This window comes from Marmota marmota, unplaced genomic scaffold (genome assembly GCF_001458135.2).
Source record: "Marmota marmota marmota unplaced genomic scaffold, marMar, whole genome shotgun sequence".
Taxonomy (NCBI): domain Eukaryota; kingdom Metazoa; phylum Chordata; class Mammalia; order Rodentia; family Sciuridae; genus Marmota; species Marmota marmota.
The window spans coordinates 990,033-1,010,606 of NW_026000005.1; the positions used below are offsets into that span (position 1 = coordinate 990,033).

The 20,574-nt window shown below is 37.8% G+C and overlaps 1 protein-coding gene across 50 annotated transcripts in view; it reads right to left on the bottom strand.

Annotated features, from left to right (window-relative positions):
• Positions 1-20,574, bottom strand: part of Ttn (titin) — a 282,873-nt gene that overhangs the window by 83,307 nt on the left and 178,992 nt on the right. For all 50 annotated transcript variants that reach the window (XM_048808084.1, XM_048808057.1, XM_048808041.1 and 47 more), the window contains 42 exons: positions 20,223-20,501; positions 19,725-20,133; positions 19,469-19,593; positions 19,100-19,366; positions 17,985-18,254; positions 17,591-17,893; positions 17,191-17,493; positions 16,752-16,939; positions 16,448-16,562; positions 16,062-16,346; positions 15,819-15,970; positions 14,962-15,109; positions 14,658-14,835; positions 14,230-14,351; positions 13,855-14,142; positions 13,460-13,756; positions 13,164-13,350; positions 12,603-12,718; positions 12,214-12,513; positions 11,728-12,027; positions 11,529-11,634; positions 10,900-11,096; positions 10,511-10,816; positions 10,134-10,412; positions 9,249-9,548; positions 8,741-9,043; positions 8,268-8,630; positions 7,666-7,968; positions 7,230-7,529; positions 6,837-7,133; positions 6,446-6,730; positions 6,069-6,362; positions 4,488-4,787; positions 4,061-4,369; positions 3,780-3,970; positions 2,954-3,383; positions 1,445-1,753; positions 1,172-1,320; positions 1,056-1,088; positions 824-953; positions 431-730; positions 21-338 (listed from right to left, as the gene is read on the bottom strand). In XM_048808084.1, the coding sequence (XP_048664041.1) occupies positions 21-338; positions 431-730; positions 824-953; positions 1,056-1,088; positions 1,172-1,320; positions 1,445-1,753; positions 2,954-3,383; positions 3,780-3,970; positions 4,061-4,369; positions 4,488-4,787; positions 6,069-6,362; positions 6,446-6,730; positions 6,837-7,133; positions 7,230-7,529; positions 7,666-7,968; positions 8,268-8,630; positions 8,741-9,043; positions 9,249-9,548; positions 10,134-10,412; positions 10,511-10,816; positions 10,900-11,096; positions 11,529-11,634; positions 11,728-12,027; positions 12,214-12,513; positions 12,603-12,718; positions 13,164-13,350; positions 13,460-13,756; positions 13,855-14,142; positions 14,230-14,351; positions 14,658-14,835; positions 14,962-15,109; positions 15,819-15,970; positions 16,062-16,346; positions 16,448-16,562; positions 16,752-16,939; positions 17,191-17,493; positions 17,591-17,893; positions 17,985-18,254; positions 19,100-19,366; positions 19,469-19,593; positions 19,725-20,133; positions 20,223-20,501 (10,434 nt within the window). The remainder of the gene's footprint in view (positions 1-20; positions 339-430; positions 731-823; positions 954-1,055; positions 1,089-1,171; positions 1,321-1,444; positions 1,754-2,953; positions 3,384-3,779; positions 3,971-4,060; positions 4,370-4,487; positions 4,788-6,068; positions 6,363-6,445; positions 6,731-6,836; positions 7,134-7,229; positions 7,530-7,665; positions 7,969-8,267; positions 8,631-8,740; positions 9,044-9,248; positions 9,549-10,133; positions 10,413-10,510; positions 10,817-10,899; positions 11,097-11,528; positions 11,635-11,727; positions 12,028-12,213; positions 12,514-12,602; positions 12,719-13,163; positions 13,351-13,459; positions 13,757-13,854; positions 14,143-14,229; positions 14,352-14,657; positions 14,836-14,961; positions 15,110-15,818; positions 15,971-16,061; positions 16,347-16,447; positions 16,563-16,751; positions 16,940-17,190; positions 17,494-17,590; positions 17,894-17,984; positions 18,255-19,099; positions 19,367-19,468; positions 19,594-19,724; positions 20,134-20,222; positions 20,502-20,574) is intronic.

The window sequence follows — 20,574 nt, forward strand, 5'->3', positions numbered from 1 at the left end:
GTCAGTGTGTTGGTACTTACATGTCTGGTCTTTGACAGTCACGGGGCCAACAGTGGCGGAAGGTTTGCTGACTCCTGCAGCATTGACAGCTTTGACCCTGAATTCATATTCCCCACCCTCTATGAGGTCTTCAACGGTAAATTCCAATTCTTCCACATCACGCTTATTGCACTGTCTCCATGCTTCCTTCTTTTTCCCAGTAGGGTCCCATGCAAGGCACTCAACGATATAGTGGGTGACAGGGGAGCCCCCATCATTCTTTGGAGGTTTCCATGAGAGATGGACTGTGTTCTTTGTTATTAGGCCAATTTTGAGTTTAATAGGAGGATCAGGAGGAACTGTAAAAATAGTTAAGGAGACATTAAGCAGTGGTTACACCAATACAGTTCAATTTTGATAAGATATTTTAGACTTGGATTTTAAAACTCACAGATTGGATCTCTGGCAGTGGTCCTCTGAATGGTTTCCACAGGTGGGCCAATACCAAAACGGTTTTCTGCTCGCACACGGAAGAAATATTGCTGTTCAGAAATGAGGTCAGGCACTACAAATGAGGTGCTTCCGCAGTTTGGATTGACTTTAGTCCAAGCCTTTCCATCAATAGTCTTCTTCTCAATGACATAGCCTTTGATTCTGTCTCCCCCATCATCGTCTGGCATCTTCCATGAAAGTCTGCAACTACTCCTTGTGATGTCACTGACTTTCAAATCTTTGGGTGGACCTGGTACATCTGTTGGAGGCAAATCATAATGTAGACAGCGTTCCTTGGATGTTTAAAACTAATTTGTTCCTATTCCATAACAACTTTTAAAGTCTTTCTTACCCATGACTTTGACTCTGCAATTTGCAGTCTTCTGTCCTGCTTTGTTCTTGGCTGTGATGCTGTATTTGCCTGAATGTGAACGTTTACAATCTGGGATGATGATTACTGATGAGTTTTCAGCAGTCTCCAACTGTACAAAGGAAACAGTGTTCATATATCGAATAAAGTAACAGTAGTACAGAAGTCAACCATATTGTGAGTTATTTCAATTATTATTATTATTATTTTTTACCTGTGCATCTTCAGGTATATCATGAATTCCATCCTATTAGAAAAGAAGACAGTTGTAGTATAAATATTCCTTCCAGGGATTCAGTGGGACACTCAGGAAAATTTTAATTTTCTTACCTTCATGGCTTTCTTTGCCTTTCCATCAAACTCCCAAGATGATTTTGGTGTTGGGCGCCCTTTGATGACAGCAGGGATTCTAATCTGTGAGCCAGCCTGACAAACCAGGCAGTCTTGTGCTCCAATGTCAATGAAAACCTCTGGTACCTCTGTAAAGCCATAATGTAATAGGATTTAGCTGACATTATAAAAAAGTGACTGACCTATCCTTAGGAGATTAATCAATTTCATAATAAGACTTAAGAGATGCATACACTGAATAAGGACCAGTACCTTGAATATCAGTGGCAGGTATCTCTCCAGTTGTGTCACTTGGTTCAGATTCACCAGCTTCATTGACAGCTTTCACTCTGAACCTGTACTTCCTGAGTTCTTTCAGGTTGGGTACCACACATTCACAGGTAGTAAGAAGTTTGTCTGGTTCATTGACTCTCTTCCAGTCAGTAGTACCTTCTTCTTGCATTTCTACAATATATCCTTTGATTGGACTGCCACCATCTTTGGCTGGCGGTTTCCATGCCAGTGAGATGCTTGACTTTGTTTTATCTTTAACCTCTGGGCAAGAAGGTGGCCCAGGTGGGTCTAATAAGAAATCAAAACAAACCAAAAAGCGCATCAAATTTTGAAGGTAATGTAATGCTACATTTTTATACTGTAAGAATCCTTTTTTGCTACATAAGATTAAATATTATTTTTAATCTATTAAAATAGGAATGTTAAAAGGGAATAAGAATCTACTTGAAAAATCTACTTGTCTTTAGCATTAATGCAAAGACACAGAAATCAAACAACTGGAAAAGAAAGACTACTTATGATATCTAGATACTCTACAGTCTGTTTACACATGATTAGTGAAAAGCTAGTGTACTTTTGTGATTCCCTTGATGAGGTTCTACCGTATTTTTCAATGAAAACACATTTTGTTTACCACAGTATGAAAAATTTTAAATAATTTCAACACTAGCTGGTATATCTTTGAACATAAGCTAATCTTAATGCTCTTTAGAAGGATCAATCTCTGCAATAATCACATAACCACCCTTTACATTTCTGAAGTGTTTTACAATTATAGAAATTATTTTACTCTATTTGTCTTTTTAATTATAACTCTTCCCCCTCTAGTGAAGAGACCCTATGTTCAGTAAACACTAGTTTGCTGAATGAATAAATGAATACCTATTGTACCATATTATATATATTCTCCATATAGCAGTTAAGAGTATTTTAAAATAACAGTTGATTTTTTTCCTACCAAATATCCAATCAGATACACAGCAAACTGAATTAACTGTCAAGGACACAGAATTTTGATTTTTGAATGAATCTTATCATAGATCTTTCAGAATTTTCCTCTTTTATTTGCTCTCACAGAATGTGCCTGAAAATTTGATATCTTTGCTTGATAAATATTATTGAAAAGCTAACTTCATTTTTCTTTTTGTTGAATTCCTACAGAAGAGTGTCTTTAGTGGGAGAAATGACTTCAATAATCTAATGAGAAAGAAATTTATTTAAAGTATGAGAGCAGAGAGGAGCTTATAGTCAGTCCATCCAGGTTTTTATAATTCTGATTCCTTATAAAATATGAGGTTTAATCCAAAAGTTAAAGACTGTATGATTTTATGTGTATATAGTGATATATCTATATATCTCTCTATATATACTTATGACTGTCTATGTAAACATGAATAATAGTTTGACATAGAAAATTAAAAAGAGAAGAATGATGTATTTAGTAACTTTTCCCTTTAGAAATGATTTTTGGCAAGGAAGCATACTTACATATGGGATCTCCAGCAAGAGCTGGATCTGATGGTTCACTGGGAGGGCCAATTCCTGCAGCATTTATTGCCATGGCTCTGAATTGGTATTTAACACCTTCAATCAAACGGGGAACATTAAATTCTATACCCTTCAATCCCACTTTTGTTATTGGTGCCCGGCTAACACGTGACCAGTAGGCGCCTCCTTCCTCTCTCTTCTCCAGCCAGTAGCCAGTAATTGGAGAGCCACCATTGTCCAAAGGAGGTGTCCAGCTCACTAACATTGACCCTTTGGTGCGCTCCAAGACCTTTGGTTTTCCTGGAGGCCCAGGAAGGCGATAAGGATCTTGAATGACCACTTTATCGGATTTGCACTCATCACTGGTTCCATATTTATTCACTGCTCTAACTCGGAACTCATACTGTCCATTGGGGATAAGTTTCCAGACCTAAAATGAGACAAATAGAAATGTCTTAAAAAGAATAGTCTTCCACTGATTTTCACTCTTCTCAAAATTGAACTTACTTTGGGAGGTATTACTATAATGGGAAATAAATATATAGACTTAAATCATGGAAGAAGATAGAGAAAAGGAAAACCCATCTAAAATAAGAATATATAAATTTATTTTACCTCAGCAGATCTTTCAAGTAAAAGAGTATCTGCATATCAAATGGTATTTGCTAAGTAGCCTTATGTGCAAGGTGCTAAACACTATAATAATGAAATAGCTTCTTGTGCGAGATTTTGAGTTTAACCATTAGATTTCAAGGTTTTATGAAAATGGTGTTAAATCAAAGTCATGTGCTTTTAAGTATGTGAGAAAATACTCAGAAACATTTACCCCATATCTTCTCTCTACAGCAGTATTAGTGACTTCTTCCCATTCACTCTTTTTCCTACTTGCATCACGTTTGTCAATAACATAATGGGTGATTTCACTGCCACCATTATCTAGAGGGGCATCCCATGTCAAGTAGCAAGATTCAGCTTTAATATCAGTAACAGCAAGATTTCTTGGTGGGGATGGGCGGTCTGGAAGGAAAAGGACCGAGGAGCTTGAGAAGGCAATTCTTCAACTAACAATGGATTTTTTTTATATACACAAGAAAGCAAGTCACTTACCATAAACTTCAACGTGAACATTTCGGAACACTGAGCCGAGGCGATTAGAAGCAGTAATGGTATAAGTGCCCTTGTCCTCCCGGACGGCTTTGGGAATGATCAGCTCAGTCTTTGCCTCACTGCGGGACACTTCTTCCTTGGTTATTTGAAGTGCATCGGTGGGTTTTTCAATTACTGTTTCGTTCTTGGACCACTCGATCTTAGGCATTGGAAGACCCGTCACATCTGCAGGGATGTTAACAGGCTCCCCTGCTTTAACTTTGATAGTGTCTCCTCGAACGGCCAGACGTAATTTAATATTTGGAGGCACTACAAAGAGAAGGGAGAGAAAGGGAAAAGCAGAAAACTCATAAGGATGTTTTCTCAACTTACAGGAGAAGGGCAGAACTGTAATGTGCATTAAAATTATTAGGTTCAGAATCCACACCTTCATCATCTTGTATGACTACATTAAGAGGCAGGGATGGTTCACTTTCACCAATTGCATTGACGGCTTTGACACGGAACTCATACATTTGGTGTTCATCGAGATTTTCAACCAGGAAAGATGTGGTTGGGCAGAGGCGTTTGTTAACTCTTTCAAAGTCAGGTTTGTCATGACGCCGTTTTTCAATGATATATCCTTGGATGGGACTGCCACCATTACTGCGGGGTTCTTTCCAGTCAAGGGTGATAGTGGACTTGGTCCTTTCTGTGTATGTCAGCCTTTCAGGAGATGTCGGAGGACCTTTAATCAGAAGCAAATTAAATGATGAGCATGAGAGAAATATTAATATAGGAATTAATATTTCACATTATTCATGTGAAAATAGGTTTCTGTTTGGCATTATCTTATATCCATTTTTAAAATCCTCCTCAAAATGTGTCAGCTACCAAAATATAGCCATTCTTGCAGAATTTGTTTTTAGCAAACTTTCTATTGAGTATTAATTAAAAATAAATCAAGGTGAACATATGCTTTTTTATATTTAGTGTTTTAGATTGTTTACCTCCTGTCACTGGGAAAGCTTCTAATCTTAATGACCTATTAAAATAGGTTTGTGGTTTTGCTTTGGATGGCCAGCTGAGAGCAAAGTGTTTCTTAGCAGATTCTGAGATAAAGCTACTAAACATTCTGCAAATCATATTGCCTCAAGTGTAGGTTTAAATACAGTGGAGACTGTGTATAATCCTTCTATGGTTTTGTGTCCTGAAGGACAGAACCAAGAGTAAGTTCTGAAAGGTGAAACTAGACCCAATCCGTGCTTACTGAAGTTATTGTAACTAGAAGCAGCAGAATCCCAGTACTGTTCTAATGCCTCTGGCACAATTTAATGTACTTTTTGAGATGAGCTTTAACAGTGGTGTAGGATATAATTTATATTTTTCCAGGGAATGGTGGCAGAGGAATAACTACTTTTGTCTCTTGAGGAATAGGTCTTTGTCAAAGGCATTGCTTTCTTAAAATGAGGGTCAGTGTGCATCATCAATATGTACAATTGTAAGATTTCATGTTGTCTCTGGAAGATTTCCTCTGATTATTTTCCTATCCTTTGGTGGTTCTTTCTGGTTTGTGGCCTCCCTAGCTATCCAATTTGGGGACTTTTTGATGATAGGGCAAGGTTAAGGCATTTATCATAAGGCATTTTACCTTCAGGAAAAAAACCTCTATTAAACTACTAGATTATTAGAAAAAAACAAAACTCCAGTGTATTCCATTGGAAAGATTTAATACTTCTAAATTATTACTAGGTTATTACTAAGTCTCAGTAGATCAAAAGTTTTCAGCACACAAATCTATGGATGATAAATATACTTGGAACCAAAGTTACTTTGGAATTATACCAAATATGGTGTCTTTAAGTTGCTTGTAATTATTTGATTTACTCTCTAGCTATTCGTTTTGATTACTCTCTATTTATAGATCTTGAGACTGTTGGGAGTTTGAAACCATAAAGCTCAATGAATAAATGATATAACTAGAAGCAAAGCAGTATGTATTTTATACACAGTGAAAAACTTGTTTTACCTAGTGGATCAACTGCAAGAATTGGTCCTATTTCAACAGGAGGGCCACAGCCAAACTTGTTCTTGGCAATAACACGGAACATATATTCTTGTCCCTCGAGGAGACCTGTGATGTCACATTTAGATCTCTCAGTCTCTATTGGTTGTCTCCAAGTATGCATTTTAGCATTCTTTCTTTCAATAATAAAGCCTGTGATTTCACTTCCTCCATCATCTGCTGGGTCAGACCAGTTTAGCAGACACATCTTTCTGTTTGTTACAACAGGTTTTAAGTCAAGAACTGGACCAGGGACATCTGAAAAATAAAGTAGCAAAATTAATGTAATAAGTCACTACCACTTGGGAGAATCCTATGAAAATCCATGCAGAATTCCTTACCAAAAACTTCCACCCGAGCTGCTGCAAATTTGGAGCCACTGTTATTAGTAGCTGTAATTATGTATCTGCCATGATCTTTTCTCAATGCGTTCTTGATAATTAGCTCAGATTTGGTTCCAACGTTCTCTATTACAACACGGTCTTTGTCCAGCTCTCCTTCTTCTATGGTCCATACTTTTGTAGGCACTGGGCGGCCAGTCACCACAGCTGGAATTCTAAGAGTCTTCCCTGCCATGATTTGTATTCCACCCTTGACAGAAACATCCAATTCCACATTTGGAGGTTCTGTTGAAAGAGAACAGTCATACATTAGTCCAAGAAAGATGAAAAAAAAAATAGCCCCATCTTTAGAAAATATCCATCATTTTATTCAAATAAAACTTTTAAGTACCTTTTGGTTCAGCCACTGTAACAGGTCCTGTTTCTCCAGGTGGTCCTTCACCTGCAGCATTGACAGCACTCACGCGAAGTTTGTAATCAGCACCCTCTCGGATTTCTTTGACAGTGTATTGACGGACTTTGATCATCTTCTCTGTGCAGCGTGACCATTCATTTGTGCCAACCAACTGCTTATCGACGAAGTAGCCAATAATTTCCCCACCACCATTGAAAGCTGGGGGTTCCCATTCCAATTCAATAGTTGTAGAGCTTGTGTCAGCAACTCTTGGAACAGGCGGTCCAGGTGGAGCTAGAATGAATGCAGGTACACACATCAAACCCACTGATGGTTTTTAAATGTACAGTGGCTTACTATCCCTAACTTTCTTCTTGGGGAATTACTTACAGATTGGATCATGTGCTGTTTTGGGATCGGAAGGTGGACTGAACTTGCCAGGTCCAGCTGCATTTTCTGCACATACTCTGAAGACATAGGTGAGTCCTTCTAATAAGCCATCTACCTTGGTTTTCAAAGAACTCAGAAGGTTTTTGTTGACACGAGACCAATGTGTACTGTTAACTTCACGTTTTTCAAGCCAGTAACCCAAGATGGGGCTTCCATTATCTTTTGGCTCATTCCATTTCACTAACATACTGTTGCTGGTAACATCTTCCACAATGGGTTTGTCAGGTGCATCAGGTGGTTCTGAGAAAACAAAAAGTAAAATTCCCAAATGTGACACAAAATTCGAACTTTATAAACTGTGATTTTATATATATATATATATAACAAAGTATATGACAAAAAAAAAAAAAACCTTTCAATGCTAAAGGAACCTTACCAAATGGATCTTTAGCTATAAGTGGCTTTGAAACACATGGTGGTCCAGGTCCAAACCTATTTTCAGCTCTTACACGGAAGAGGTACTCTTTTCCTTCAATGAGTTTTGTTACTGCATATTTGCAGTGTCTAAGTGTTGAGGTGATGACAGTCCATTCTGAGTCAGGTTTTGTCTTGTCTTTCTTTTCCAAAGTGTAGTTTATGATTTCACTGCCACCGTCATCAAGGGGTGGTTCCCATTTACAGAGGACTGAGTTCTTTCTAATATCTTCAAATACAAAGTTGATTGGTGGTCCTGGTGTATCTAATATTTCAAAAGAAAACAGTAATTAAAAATTTGCATAGAAATGGTTTGCTATGGAACATGTAAATGTTAGTATGATTCTTTGACATAAATCTGATTTTCCCACATCTGACTCTCTTTATATCACATTAGATAATGAATGATGAGATTAGTTGATTTTTTTAAATATGGTATGAAAAAATATGACTGAGGATTATTTGCTGAACCTATTTCCCACTTCTTCTAACTGCCCACCCCCAACTAATTTTTATGTTATGTGTAAGCTTTTCCCATCTGAAAGTATAGGTTTAACCATTTACCTAACACACTGACAGTGCACGGAGCTTTCGCAATACCATGGTCATTTTCAACTTTGATCATATACAGGCCATGATCAGGTCGGAGAGAATCTCTGACGCGGAGCTGAGATTCTCCTTGTTTGCTATTGTTGATGCTCAAACGCTCTGTCAGAGACAGGACAAATGGTTCTTCTTCTTGAACTTCACCCTTCTTCTTCCTAACCAGGGAGGTCGGTCGCTTCTTAATTTCCTCTGGTATAATGACATTTTCATCCTTTATCCATGTAATAGTTGGGTATGGTGAGCCAGAAATGGTTGCATCAAGAGCTATTTCATCACCTCGTTTCACTTCTAGACTTGTTCTCATAATCACTTTTGGAGCATCTGTAATGGTTAAAAATAATTATTTTCAATTCTGATTAAAATATCTGACGAAACATTATTCTCATTTATTTCATAACAGGAAAGTAGCAACTCCATTAGACAAAACTTACCGATAGGATCTACGGCTTTGGTGGGAGGAGTAGCCCGAGAAGGTTCACCAATACCGGCAGCATTCTCTGCGCGTACACGGAATTGGTACTCCTTTCCCTCTTCAAGTCCTTTTGCTGTGTAGGTCAGTACTGGTACCAGGTGTTCATTGCATCTCTTCCACTTGTCTTCTCCCTTAGCAATCTTCTCTATGATGTAACCCATTATCTTGCTTCCTCCATCATACAAAGGTGGCTTCCACGTAATAGTCATTGCCTTAGCTGTAGGATTATGAACCTCAACATCTACAGGTGGATCAGGAGGTTCTGTAGAACAAGAAAAAAAAATATTAACTTTGGGAAAACCACCTTCTTCTTTTTTTGTGGTGCTAGGGATCGTACCCAGGGCCTTACGCATGCAAGGCAAACACTCGACCAACTGAGCTATGTCCCTGGCCAACCCACCTTCTTAAAACAAAAAGAAAACTTGCATATGAATTACTAGTCATTGTATATCCATGTTTAAACTTACGCTTTGGATCTTGAGCAATGACTGGATTTTTCAGTTCAATATATTCGCCTCCACCAATCTTGTTGACTGCTTTAACACGGAAGAAGTATTCACCATTTGGTATGAGATCCTTTACAGTCCAAGACAGTTTGTTCTCACCAGACATGACTGGTATATATGTCCTCCTCCCAGCTTCTCTGCGTTCCAGGACATAATGAAGAATTGGGCTTCCACCATCATATTCTGGAGGCTCCCAGGTTAACTTGCAAGAACTCTTGGTCACATCACTTGCTTTAATATCTTTGCATGGACCAGGTAGGCCTGTTACAATTGTAATTGATAATTATTATTGTAATCCTGAAAAATCAGAATTTTCATAGTGTACTTTCTCTAGGTGGAGCTATTGTGTTGGATAATCTTTCATGTGCTAGAGTGTCCTTCATATTGGAGGACATTAGCATCCTTGGCCCTCTACTACTAAATGTCAGTAGCAGCTCCTAGTCTTTGTGCAGAGCAAAAATGGCCCTATAAATTTCCAAACATTATCAGGGGTGGGATAAAGGACAGAAAATGTTACTACCCCTTAAAGAGAATACTATGGAAAAATGTGAATTTATACAACAAGAAATAAATATTGATCATTTAAACATTCTTTGGGTATGCTATATCTCTAAATCATTATTTCACATGCAAATAATTAAAACAAGAATAAATTAGCCTAATAAGAGTTTAGCAATTTTATCTGTTAAGAATTGCTTTACTTCTTACATGGAAATAAATAATCTGAGGGGATGTTTAGTCTACAAATTGGCCAGTTCATGAAGCCATTTATACTAATACTGCAAACTTAACTAATTTCCCCAACATGTGAAGAAAATAGTGTTTATTTCATTAAAGAATGATTACCTATGACTTTGACATTGATTGAGGCAGTTGCTGAGCCAAGCTTATTCTCCAGTGTAATGGTGTAAACTCCAGCGTCTGCATGGACACTCTTGGGAACTTCAAGGTGTGCAGAGATGTGATCATTCTTCATTGTTAATCGATCACTAGCTTTAACTTCTTTGCCATCTTTATGCCAGCTAACAGTTGGAACTGGGACAGCTCTGAAGGGAACAGGAATGCTTAACTTTTCACCTTCAATGACCACAATGTCATGAGTCTCCAGATCAATCGTTGGCTTGCCTATAAGATATAATCCAAAAGAAGGGGTAAAATGTCTGTCAAAATGCAATGCAATGAATAAAGACTAACTTATTAACTGTAAAAGACAGTGTTCTTACAGTCTGGGTCTTTGGCAACCACATTTTCGGAGATTTCAGAAGGTTCACTGACACCAACAGCATTGACGGCTCTCACTCTTAAAACATACTCTTTGTCAGGAACAATACCCTCTTCAACCTTGAATTTCAGGTCTTTTATTGGGCGAGAGTTAACTCGCATCCATTTCTCAGTGCCTACTGGACACATTTCAACATGGTATCCTATAATAGGACTTCCGCCATTTTTCTCTGGAGGCTTCCAAGCAATGTCAATGTGCTTTCTCCCAGCATCAGTCACATGTAGGTCAAGGGGAGGTGAGGGAGGACCTGAGAAAAGAGTGAAACAATTACGTAAACAGTCTCATCATCAAGTTTTAGACAATATCCTTTGTATGATCAACACTGCTTACTTGTTGGATCTTCAATTGACAGGATTTCTGTGGGTTCACTTGGGTGACCAACTCCAGCTTCATTTTCTGCCCGAACCTGAAACTGGACCTCTGTTCCTTCAATGACATCAGTTACTCTGAAGTTACAGTCAGGTCCTGAGGTCTTTCCAGCTTTCACCCAACGAGTGCCTAACTTTTCTTTCTTCTCAATGATATATCTATTGAAATAAGAAAGCATTTCATTAGCATTAATAATAAAAAAGAAAATGTTAAGAATTTGTAGTCAAGCTGGGTATGGAAGAGGCTGAGGCAGAAGATTGCAAACTTGAGGACAGCCTGGGCAATTTAGTGAAACTATCTCAAAAAACAGACACTAGTATGGCAGTATGTATAAACATGGCTATATAACCAATGTGATCCTGCACGTGGAAAAATTTGTACATGTGGAAAAATAAGAATTCATACCCCATTTGAATCAAATGTATGATATATGATATGTCAAGATCATTGTAATGTTTTGAGCAACTAATAAAAAAAGGGATAGGGATGTACCTCAGCTGTAGATACACTTGGGTTTAATTCCCAAGTTTCACACAAAAAAAATTTAAACCAAAAGTAAGTTATCTTTTATAAATTAATTCAAGTTCTACCTCTGTATTGGTCTTCCACCATCATTTTTAGGTGGCTCCCACTTTAGGTCAACATGTCGTTTTGTCACGTCAACCACTGTCAGGGCATATGGTGGTCCAGGAGTAGCTGAAAGCAAAATAATAATTACTGATTAGAAAAGCCAGAGGGAAAAGTAATAATCTAGTACAAATGTTGCAAAGATTCAGTTGGAAAGCATACTGAAGGTGTCTTTGGCCAGGACAGAATCCTCAATTTCAGTGTAGTCACTTTGTCCTACGGCATTTTCTGCAGCAACTCGGAACACGTATAAAGAACCCTCAGTCAGTGGGGTTACTGTGCACTTGGTGTCCTTGACAGTGGTGTCCACTGTTTGCCAGCCTTTTCGCCTGACATCCCTCTTTTCCACGATGTAGTTGGTGATGGGCGACCCTCCATCTTTCTCAGGAACTGTCCATTTTAGGTCTGCTGTATTTTTTGTGATATTAATCACTTCAAGCCAACGAGGTGGTGATGGAGGATCTGGACCAGAGAGAGAAAAATTCAGTTTTTTGTATTGTCCAGTATCTAGTCTTCACTGAATATTTTGGTAGTCACCCAGAAATAATATAGCAAAAAGAAAATGAGTTTTTTTCTATTTTCTCATATTGTAGTTTTCAGACACATGTTGGAAGAATTTATACACCCCAGACATCAGGAGGGACTTACAGAGTTTCTCCCGGCAAAGCACAGGGTCACTGGGTTCACTGGGTTCACTTTCCCCAGCCTTGTTGACAGCTCTAACTCGGAACGAGTATTCCTGCCCTTCCATGAGCCCCTTGAGGAAGTGCTCAGTGGTCGGAACTCCTTCGGCCACTCTGACCCAGTCTTCCGTTCCAGTTTTCAGCATTTCAATGACGTAAGACTCAATCTTTGCCCCTCCATCGTGTTCTGGCTTTGTCCAGTTCAAGAATAATGATGTTTTGCCTACATCTTTCACAGTTGGTTTTCCAGGGGGCCATGGAGGATCTGCAAACAATGAAGACAAATATTTAGGTTTGTAAAAAAGAAGTGACTGTAAGCTTCAAAATAATCATGGAAAATTATAAAAATAATACCTATGGGATCTTTTATTAAGATTGGTTCAGTTGATCTGCTTGGCTTTCCAGGTCCAGCCAGATTTTCAGCCAACACACGGAATCTGTATTTTTTCTTATTGGTGAGACCTTTCACTCTGAATTAGGAAAAAGAGCATATGCAATAATATGGTAAGAAGCAGCCAATTGTGTTTTACATAGAAGGAGCAAATTTGTTTAAATTGTGAGAAACTAATTTGGAAACTTAACTAAAAATATTTTAATATAAATTTAAATTGTTCTTTAACAGTCAAGCAATTTAGATTTGGATAAATGTATCAATCTGATTGTTATCTATACTAATGATCATTATAATATAGTGGAGGACACTTTGAAACTTCCAGAAAGCTACTATTTTATAGTTAATTGAGAAGTGTGTTCTTGAATGGAACTTATATAATTTCTGAAATTATATGAAAATAGAAAATAAAAATAATTAAAATTTAATAGTAATCTTATATCATGTATGATCACAGGAAATACTAAAAAGCAAAAATTTGGATATATTGCTATTTTAACACTTGATAGAAGTTCTGGGCATACCTGTATGTTGTATCCTTTATTGGCATCTTATTGCATCTAACCCATTTATCAGTATCAGGATCTAATCTTTCAACCCAGTATCCAGTGATAGGGCTGCCACCATCATCATCTGGCTCACACCATGTGAGGGTCACTGCATCTTTAGTGATGTCTGAGGGTTCTAGGCGAGTTGGTGGTCCAGGTGGATCTATAGACAGGATAATGATATAAAAAGTTATATGTCCTATATATCAATATGATACCCAAATACAAGTTTGACACAAGCATCCTTTTCCTTAACTGACTGAGAAACTTACCAAATGGATATTTGGCGATTATTGGGGTGGCCTGAACTGGCTCACCAACACCATACATGTTTTCTGCAGCAACTCTGAAGATATACTCTTTATTGGGTATTAATTTAGTTGCCTGAAATTTTGTGTCCTTAACAGTTGATGAGAGCTTATGCCACACTTCACTATCTGTTGCTCTTCTTTCCACAACATAGTTTGTGACCTTAGATCCACCATCATCTCGTGGTGGGTTCCATGTTAGAAGACATGACTCACTAGTTACATCTGTGATATCAAATGCAGCCGGTGGCCCAGGCTTATCTGTGGATGGAATTATACAGAAAAAAAATGTAATTACATTTTATTTGAGAAGGTAGCTGAAAGAGTTGGTCTCCTTTTAAAACAAGAACCTCCTTTACCTAAGACATTCACTTCCACCACAGCAGTGGCCCGGCCGCAGACGTTCACAGCCTCTATGATGTATGTGCCAGTGTCGCTTCTCTTACTGTCCATGATAGTCACTGTGGACTTCTTAGGAACATTTTCAATGGTGATTCTCTTGTCCTGCTTTAGGAGCATATCAGCCTTAGTCCAAGTTATTTGAGGTTCAGGTTTTCCAGTTACGGTGGCAGGAAGTTCAATCTTTGTTCCAGCTTTTACAGTAATGCCAGCAAGGAGCTTCACATCGAGGAAAATTTCTGGTGCCTCTGAATGGAAAAGATTGTTTATGCTATTAGCAAGTTCAAGTTCAAGTTAGAGCCCTGACTGATAAGATAAAAATAAAAAATAAATACCCTGTGTGTCCACAGCCTGGATTTCATCTGTGGGTTTGCTCGGCTTGCTAGCGCCTTGCCTGTTCAAAGCCTTTACACGATAGGAATACCATTTGCCTTCCTCAAGACCTGTCACTTCCATTCTGTCAGAAAGCAAAATAGGATATTTTACTGTCCTATGGATAACCCATTCCACTGTACATTTGTCATTGACTTTCTAAAATTCATACCATTGGCACAAGTAGCTTTTAAATTAAGTCTGTATTACTTCAATATTGTAACTACTAAAAACCTTAAACTGCAAGCATTTTCAGCAACACTTTTAAAAGCAGACAGGCACACCAGAATTCTCAATGAAAAACAAAATATTTAAAATTTCCCAGGGAAAATGTATTTTAATGAGTTAGGAGTAAGCATTTACTCTTGTGCCCAGTAATTAAGAAACCTACTTTGTTTCTGCAACAGGTTCTCCACAGGCAACCCATTTATCGGAACCACGTGGACACTTTTCTACTATGTATCCTTTGATGCGTGAACCACCATCATATTTAGGTGGATCCCATGTTAGGAAGATGCTCTTGGCTGTCCGATCTCTCCATTTAACATTCTCCGGTGGGTCAGGCACCGCTATAACATTTTGAAGAGTGAGTCAGTCAATTCCCTTTCCTTTCCCCATTACTTAACTCCAGTTCTAATATAAAAATCAGGTAAAAAAATGAGACTAGGTAAGAAATCATGGAAGTAGGTACTAACTTGCAGGAGCAGACATATTTACAGGTTCATCAACATATGCAGGTTCTCCAGGACCACACTTGTTACGAGCACAGACTTTGAATAAATATTCTTTTCCTTGTACTAGATCAGGAACTGTGAATTCTAGATCAGTCACAAAGTCCATAACCTGGGACAGAGAAACACAGATAATTAGTTATTTCCCCAAAACCATTTTCCCAATTCAAAGATTTTTACCATGAGCAGGGATACAAATGGAAGTTGTTTTGAATGCTAAGGATTATTCTTATATTAATTTCATATTAGGAAAAAAATTGTAAAGTTGGATACATAATAGTATTCAACCCTCAATATAAGGAGAAACTGTTTCATGATTTGTATACATTCACAAGATGGCAAAGATGTTGATTCTACCAGTTTGGTTATTATAAAAGTGATTTGAAATGAGGATAAAGAGTAGTTACTAGTATAAATGAAGGAGGAAAAGAATGGTAGAGAGACCAACTGAGATAATCCAGTGGAGTGAGAAAAAATGTGGTCACCATGGTAATATTTACTTTCCTTCAAATGGCTTATAGCTTAATGGGGACATATTGGGTTCTTATCAGATACCAAGTGAATGTATAAGTTTTATTTATATTTTTTTTACCAAACCTAGCTAAAGATTTGATAAGGCTCACAAAATGGGACTGTTACACCAAACCTTGGTTAAACTATCTTAGAAGCAATTAACATCAATACATTTTAAAAAAAGTTTTTGGTAGTTTTTCAGTGAGATAAAAAGATGTGGCACGTATTAATTTGTGTGGCATCCCACACAAATTTGGACTACTTTTACAGTCTTTTCTGGAGTTGATGCATCACTACTCGAAACTCACTTTAGTCCATGTTTTCCTACTGACTTCTCGCTTTTCAACAAGATATCCAGTTAATGGACTTCCTCCATCATCCTCTGGTGGTTCCCAAGTCAAATGTACTGAATCCCTGGTTATGTCTCCAAATTTCAGTTCTTTGGGTGCACTTGGGCGAGCTTAAAAAAAAAAAGTCGGTATCATTGATGGTTTGAACCAATATTTGTTAATACTGCCATATTACCTTAGATAATAAGCTTAGCTACTTACTGATTACATTGACATCAATTTCCCCAGAAATTGATTTCACAGGATTTTCTAATTTCAGTGTATAAATGCCCTTGTCTGGACGTTCACTTGGAGAAATGACAAGTTCAGCATAGGCAGATAAGGTCTTCATTTTCACACGATCTCCTGCTTCTAGTACTTTATCTCCAAAACACCAGGTTGCAGTTGGCCTTGGATAGCCTGTACTTGGAACCAGGATCTTGATAGGATTCGGGACTATAATTTCCAGACCATCTTTAAATGCACTTAAATCCATTGTTGGTTCAACTACCAAAAAGAAAAATTAGTGAGTTTCCAGTACCATAGATAAGTCCTTGGTACTCCAAAGTAGCTATGTGCTATTCCCAAATCTAAAATTATCTACTTACCAAATGCATCATCAGCCGTTAGAGGACCAAGAATTTCAGATGGATCTGAAACACCAGCTTCATTTTCTGCAGATACTCTATATAAATATTTGTTTCCTTTTTGCAATCCAGTAACCTAAAATTATGGATTCATATTGGTTAAAAATATGTACATTTAAGCCCATGATCGAATACTATATTTTTTATATGTGGTACTAGGGATCAAACCCAGGGTCTCATCCATGCTAGGCAAGGGCTGTACCACTGAGCTACATCCCCAGGCCTCTAAATATTTTTTTTTTTTTTTTAGATGCGAATTCCTTACCTTATAAGTCAGTTCAGGAACAAGTTTCATATTACAACGAATCCAATTATCTTTTCCTTCTTCACATCTCTCAATTATATAGCCTAATATTGGGCTTCCTCCATCTTTCAGAGGAGGTTCCCATGTGAGCTGCACTGATGACTGAGTCTGATCTGAGGAAGTTAGATTCACAGGAGGACTTGGTCTCTCTAGAATGGAAGAAAGAGTTGGAGCATAATTTAGTCACAATTGATGAAGATGATGCACTCATTATCTGCCTTGTTAAAATAATAGGATTACTAAATTCACTCAATAAAGGGTAGGCACAGTCTACATTTCTATAATTTTGTTCAAATTTCTCTGATGTTCTTTTTATTAACTTTAATTTGAATTATTTTAATTGGTAGGCCTGATGTCTTGATTTGATGCAATATACGTTTCATCTTTTTAATGGGCTTACCAATTGGATCAGCAACTTTGACAAAGGGTGTGGCTGCACTTGGTTTTCCAACTCCAATTCGGTTTTGGGCTCTGACACGGAAACTGTACTCCTGTCCTTCCACCACATCAGTGACAGTTGCAGACAGGTCTTCGGCTCTTACAGTCATGGCAGTGTCCCACCTTATAGAAGTCTTATCCCTTAATTCAATGACATAGTTCGTGATCTCAGCACCTCCATCATACTCTGGTGGTTCCCATGTCAGTGAGACACCGAATCTGTTCACATCAGTGATGGTTACATTCAAAGGAGGTCCTGGAACATCTGGATTTCACCAAAGAAGAAGCAAATGTTGGTTTGGATTTTGTAGGGGATAAAGGCAAAGATGAACTGATTGCAGTTTACTTTAAACACTTCTTACCATATTTGCTCCTTGCCTCTACAGGATTGTCCGTTTCTACTGGCTCGCCAGTGCCAACTCTGTTTCTTGCACTCACACGGAATAGATACTCAACTCCTCCTTTCTGTAGTCCTGTGACAGTAAACTCACAACTGTCTGCACGGTCTGTGGCCAGAACCCAGGTCTTTCTCTTGATGTCACGCCTTTCCACAACATAACCTATGATTTTGCTTCCACCATCAGTTAATGGTTCTTCCCAAGCGAGGCTTACTTCACCATCAAATGTTTCTGTCACTTCTAAGTTACGTACTGGCCCAGGAACATCTGAAATTCATATATAAAAGAATTTTTATGGTGTTATCATGGCCTTAGGTTGTGTTTGTGTCAATCAAATCTGAATGACTCAAGATCTTACCAATAACTTGTAAATTGATGAATCCTTCTGCTTTTCCATGTTTGTTCTGAAGCACAATTTTATACCTTCCCATGTCTCCCTTCTTGGCTTCTACAATTCTGAAAGAAGTTTGTTCAGCTGTAGTATCAACAGTTTTTGAAGACAAAGGTTCATTTTCCTTAAACCACTCAGCTTCTGCTTTGGGGTAGGCATCATATGGTACCACCATTGTGAGAGGCTGGCCAGCATCAACCACAAGGTCTTGATCAGCTGTCTTGATTTTAGGTGCAGCTAGTGAGAAAGATAACAAGTGAATGCTTTTGAGTTATGTACTGCAGTTAAATCATAGCATAGCCTTTTTTGTGAATTTATTAACAAAGATTGGCAGCATAATCTTGGAAGTACATCATGGTAACTTTGTATTAGAGAACACTGTCTTAGAGTTCTAATAACTTTTTATTTTCCTCCAAATTATTGGGTTCTGGAGAATAGAGGGTTGAAAATGGTCTAAAATCATAAAATACCCACTCTTCACCAAAAATAATAATAGAGGATTAAGAATGGTATGAAATATGTTTAATTTTTTTGATAAAGCACTAGTTCACAATAAACCAAACTTTTTTTCATATGTGTAAGAGATATCCTAATGGCTTTTACATACAACCTATAAGGATACTTTCAGTACAGATCCAAAAGGTTTACAGGGGTTGGAAATTAAAAGAGTATGGGGCTATATTTAGGTTTGGGAAGATTCTCAGGGTGTTAAAAGACAATTCTAGGAATTTATGAGTAGCCACTACATTGCCAGCAACTGTCCAAGGTTCTGGCATGTAAAGATGAATGCCATCCATGTCCTCTTATTCAGGGCACTTGGTAGTAAGAGACATTAAAATAGTTAACATGGGGGGATTGGGGTATAACTCAGTGGTAGAGTGCTTGCCCTAAGCCTAGGTTTGACCCCCAACAGTGCAACACAAAAAAAGAAGTTAACATGTGGAGAAGGCTTACTAGAAATTCAAGGTTCTCTCAAGGATTATTTTATTCAATAATTGTAAAGTCTGAAATCTATGTGTTATCTGTGATAATATTTTAATATTATCTGTCAGAATATTTTAGAATAAAAGAAAGAGACTTACCTGCCAGTTCAAGTTTAGCTCTGGCTTCTTTGTCTTTGGCAATAAATCGGTATTCACCCTGGTCACGGGGCTTAATATCACAAATCTGTAGCCTGTGTATCTTTCCTTCACTCATCATCTGGTGTTTATCACCCTGAACGACAACCATGTTATTTCGTAGCCACTGGACTTCCACCTTATCTTTGTTGAGTTCAGCGAAAAAGACAACATCAGCACCAGGAGCTTCAAGAATATCTTGAGGAGGCCTGATGATCTCAACTGGGATTTCTGGAAAGTAAATGTAAAATAATTACAAATATGTTTGGATTTTGATTAATAGTTAAAAAAATTGGTCACTAATGTTAGAATTATGTTTTACTTAATACATACCTTCCACAAAAAGTCTGGCTCGAGACTTCCTGTCTTCTACTCCACAAGCATATTCACACTCATCATCCAGCCTGCAGTCTTTTATGATGAGTCTGTGGATACTACCATCTTTTTCAAATTTGTATCTAAAGAAGAGATTGAATGATTGGTTAGCCTGCATAATAATCGCTAACTTGTCAAAAAGAGCATTGACAGCTCTAGAAATAGAGAAAAAGACCAAAAAATAAGAATAAAGAATAAGAAGACTTTTACGTACTTTTTGCCTTCCTTGATTTCTCTCCCATTTCTGTACCATTTTACATTTGCTTTCTCTCTGGAGAGCTGGCAGGAGAAGACAGCATCATCGAACTCGGTGACTGTCTGGTCTTCCAAGTGTTCCACAAATTCTGTCGGGGCTTCTATTATAAGCAGCTCAGCAACAGATTTATCTTGTCCAGCAGTGACAATGTATTCACCCTCATCTGGGAAGCCACAGTCTTTAATGATTAGCGAGTGCTTGTACTTATCAATTCTGTATGATATACGGTTGTCAAAAGCCACTTCTTCTCCATTTTTGGTCCACTTTAGTGTTACATTGAGACGATTAACCTTGCACCAGAATGTCACAGATTTCTTCTCCATTGTTTCAATATCTTTAAGAGGCTCAATAATCCTAAGATCTTCCTCTGTTGTAAGGGATAAGAATAATGTTGATATTGTTTCTATAACAGAAATTGATGGAAAAAAAATCTCTAAGACCATATGAATCACTTACCTTCTACTATTAGATTGGCTGCACTTTTAACATTTTCACCTCTGTGATTGGTCAGAGACACATTGTAGTTGGCTTGGTCATCTAACCGTGCATCTCTAATTCTGAGGGTGTAGACCAGGTCTTTTTGGAGAATAATGTATTTTGAACTATCAAATATGGCTTCTTCATTTCTGAACCATTTGGCTTTGGCACCTTCGGTATTGACTTCGCAGTTGAAGACAACTTCTTGTTGTTCCTTCACACGGGTGTCTTTTAGAGGAACTATTATCCTGAGTTTTTCTGAAAGCAACCAATAAGACCTTATAATATGACAAAGGACCATTCAAATGCAAACAGATACAAAATTCAACAA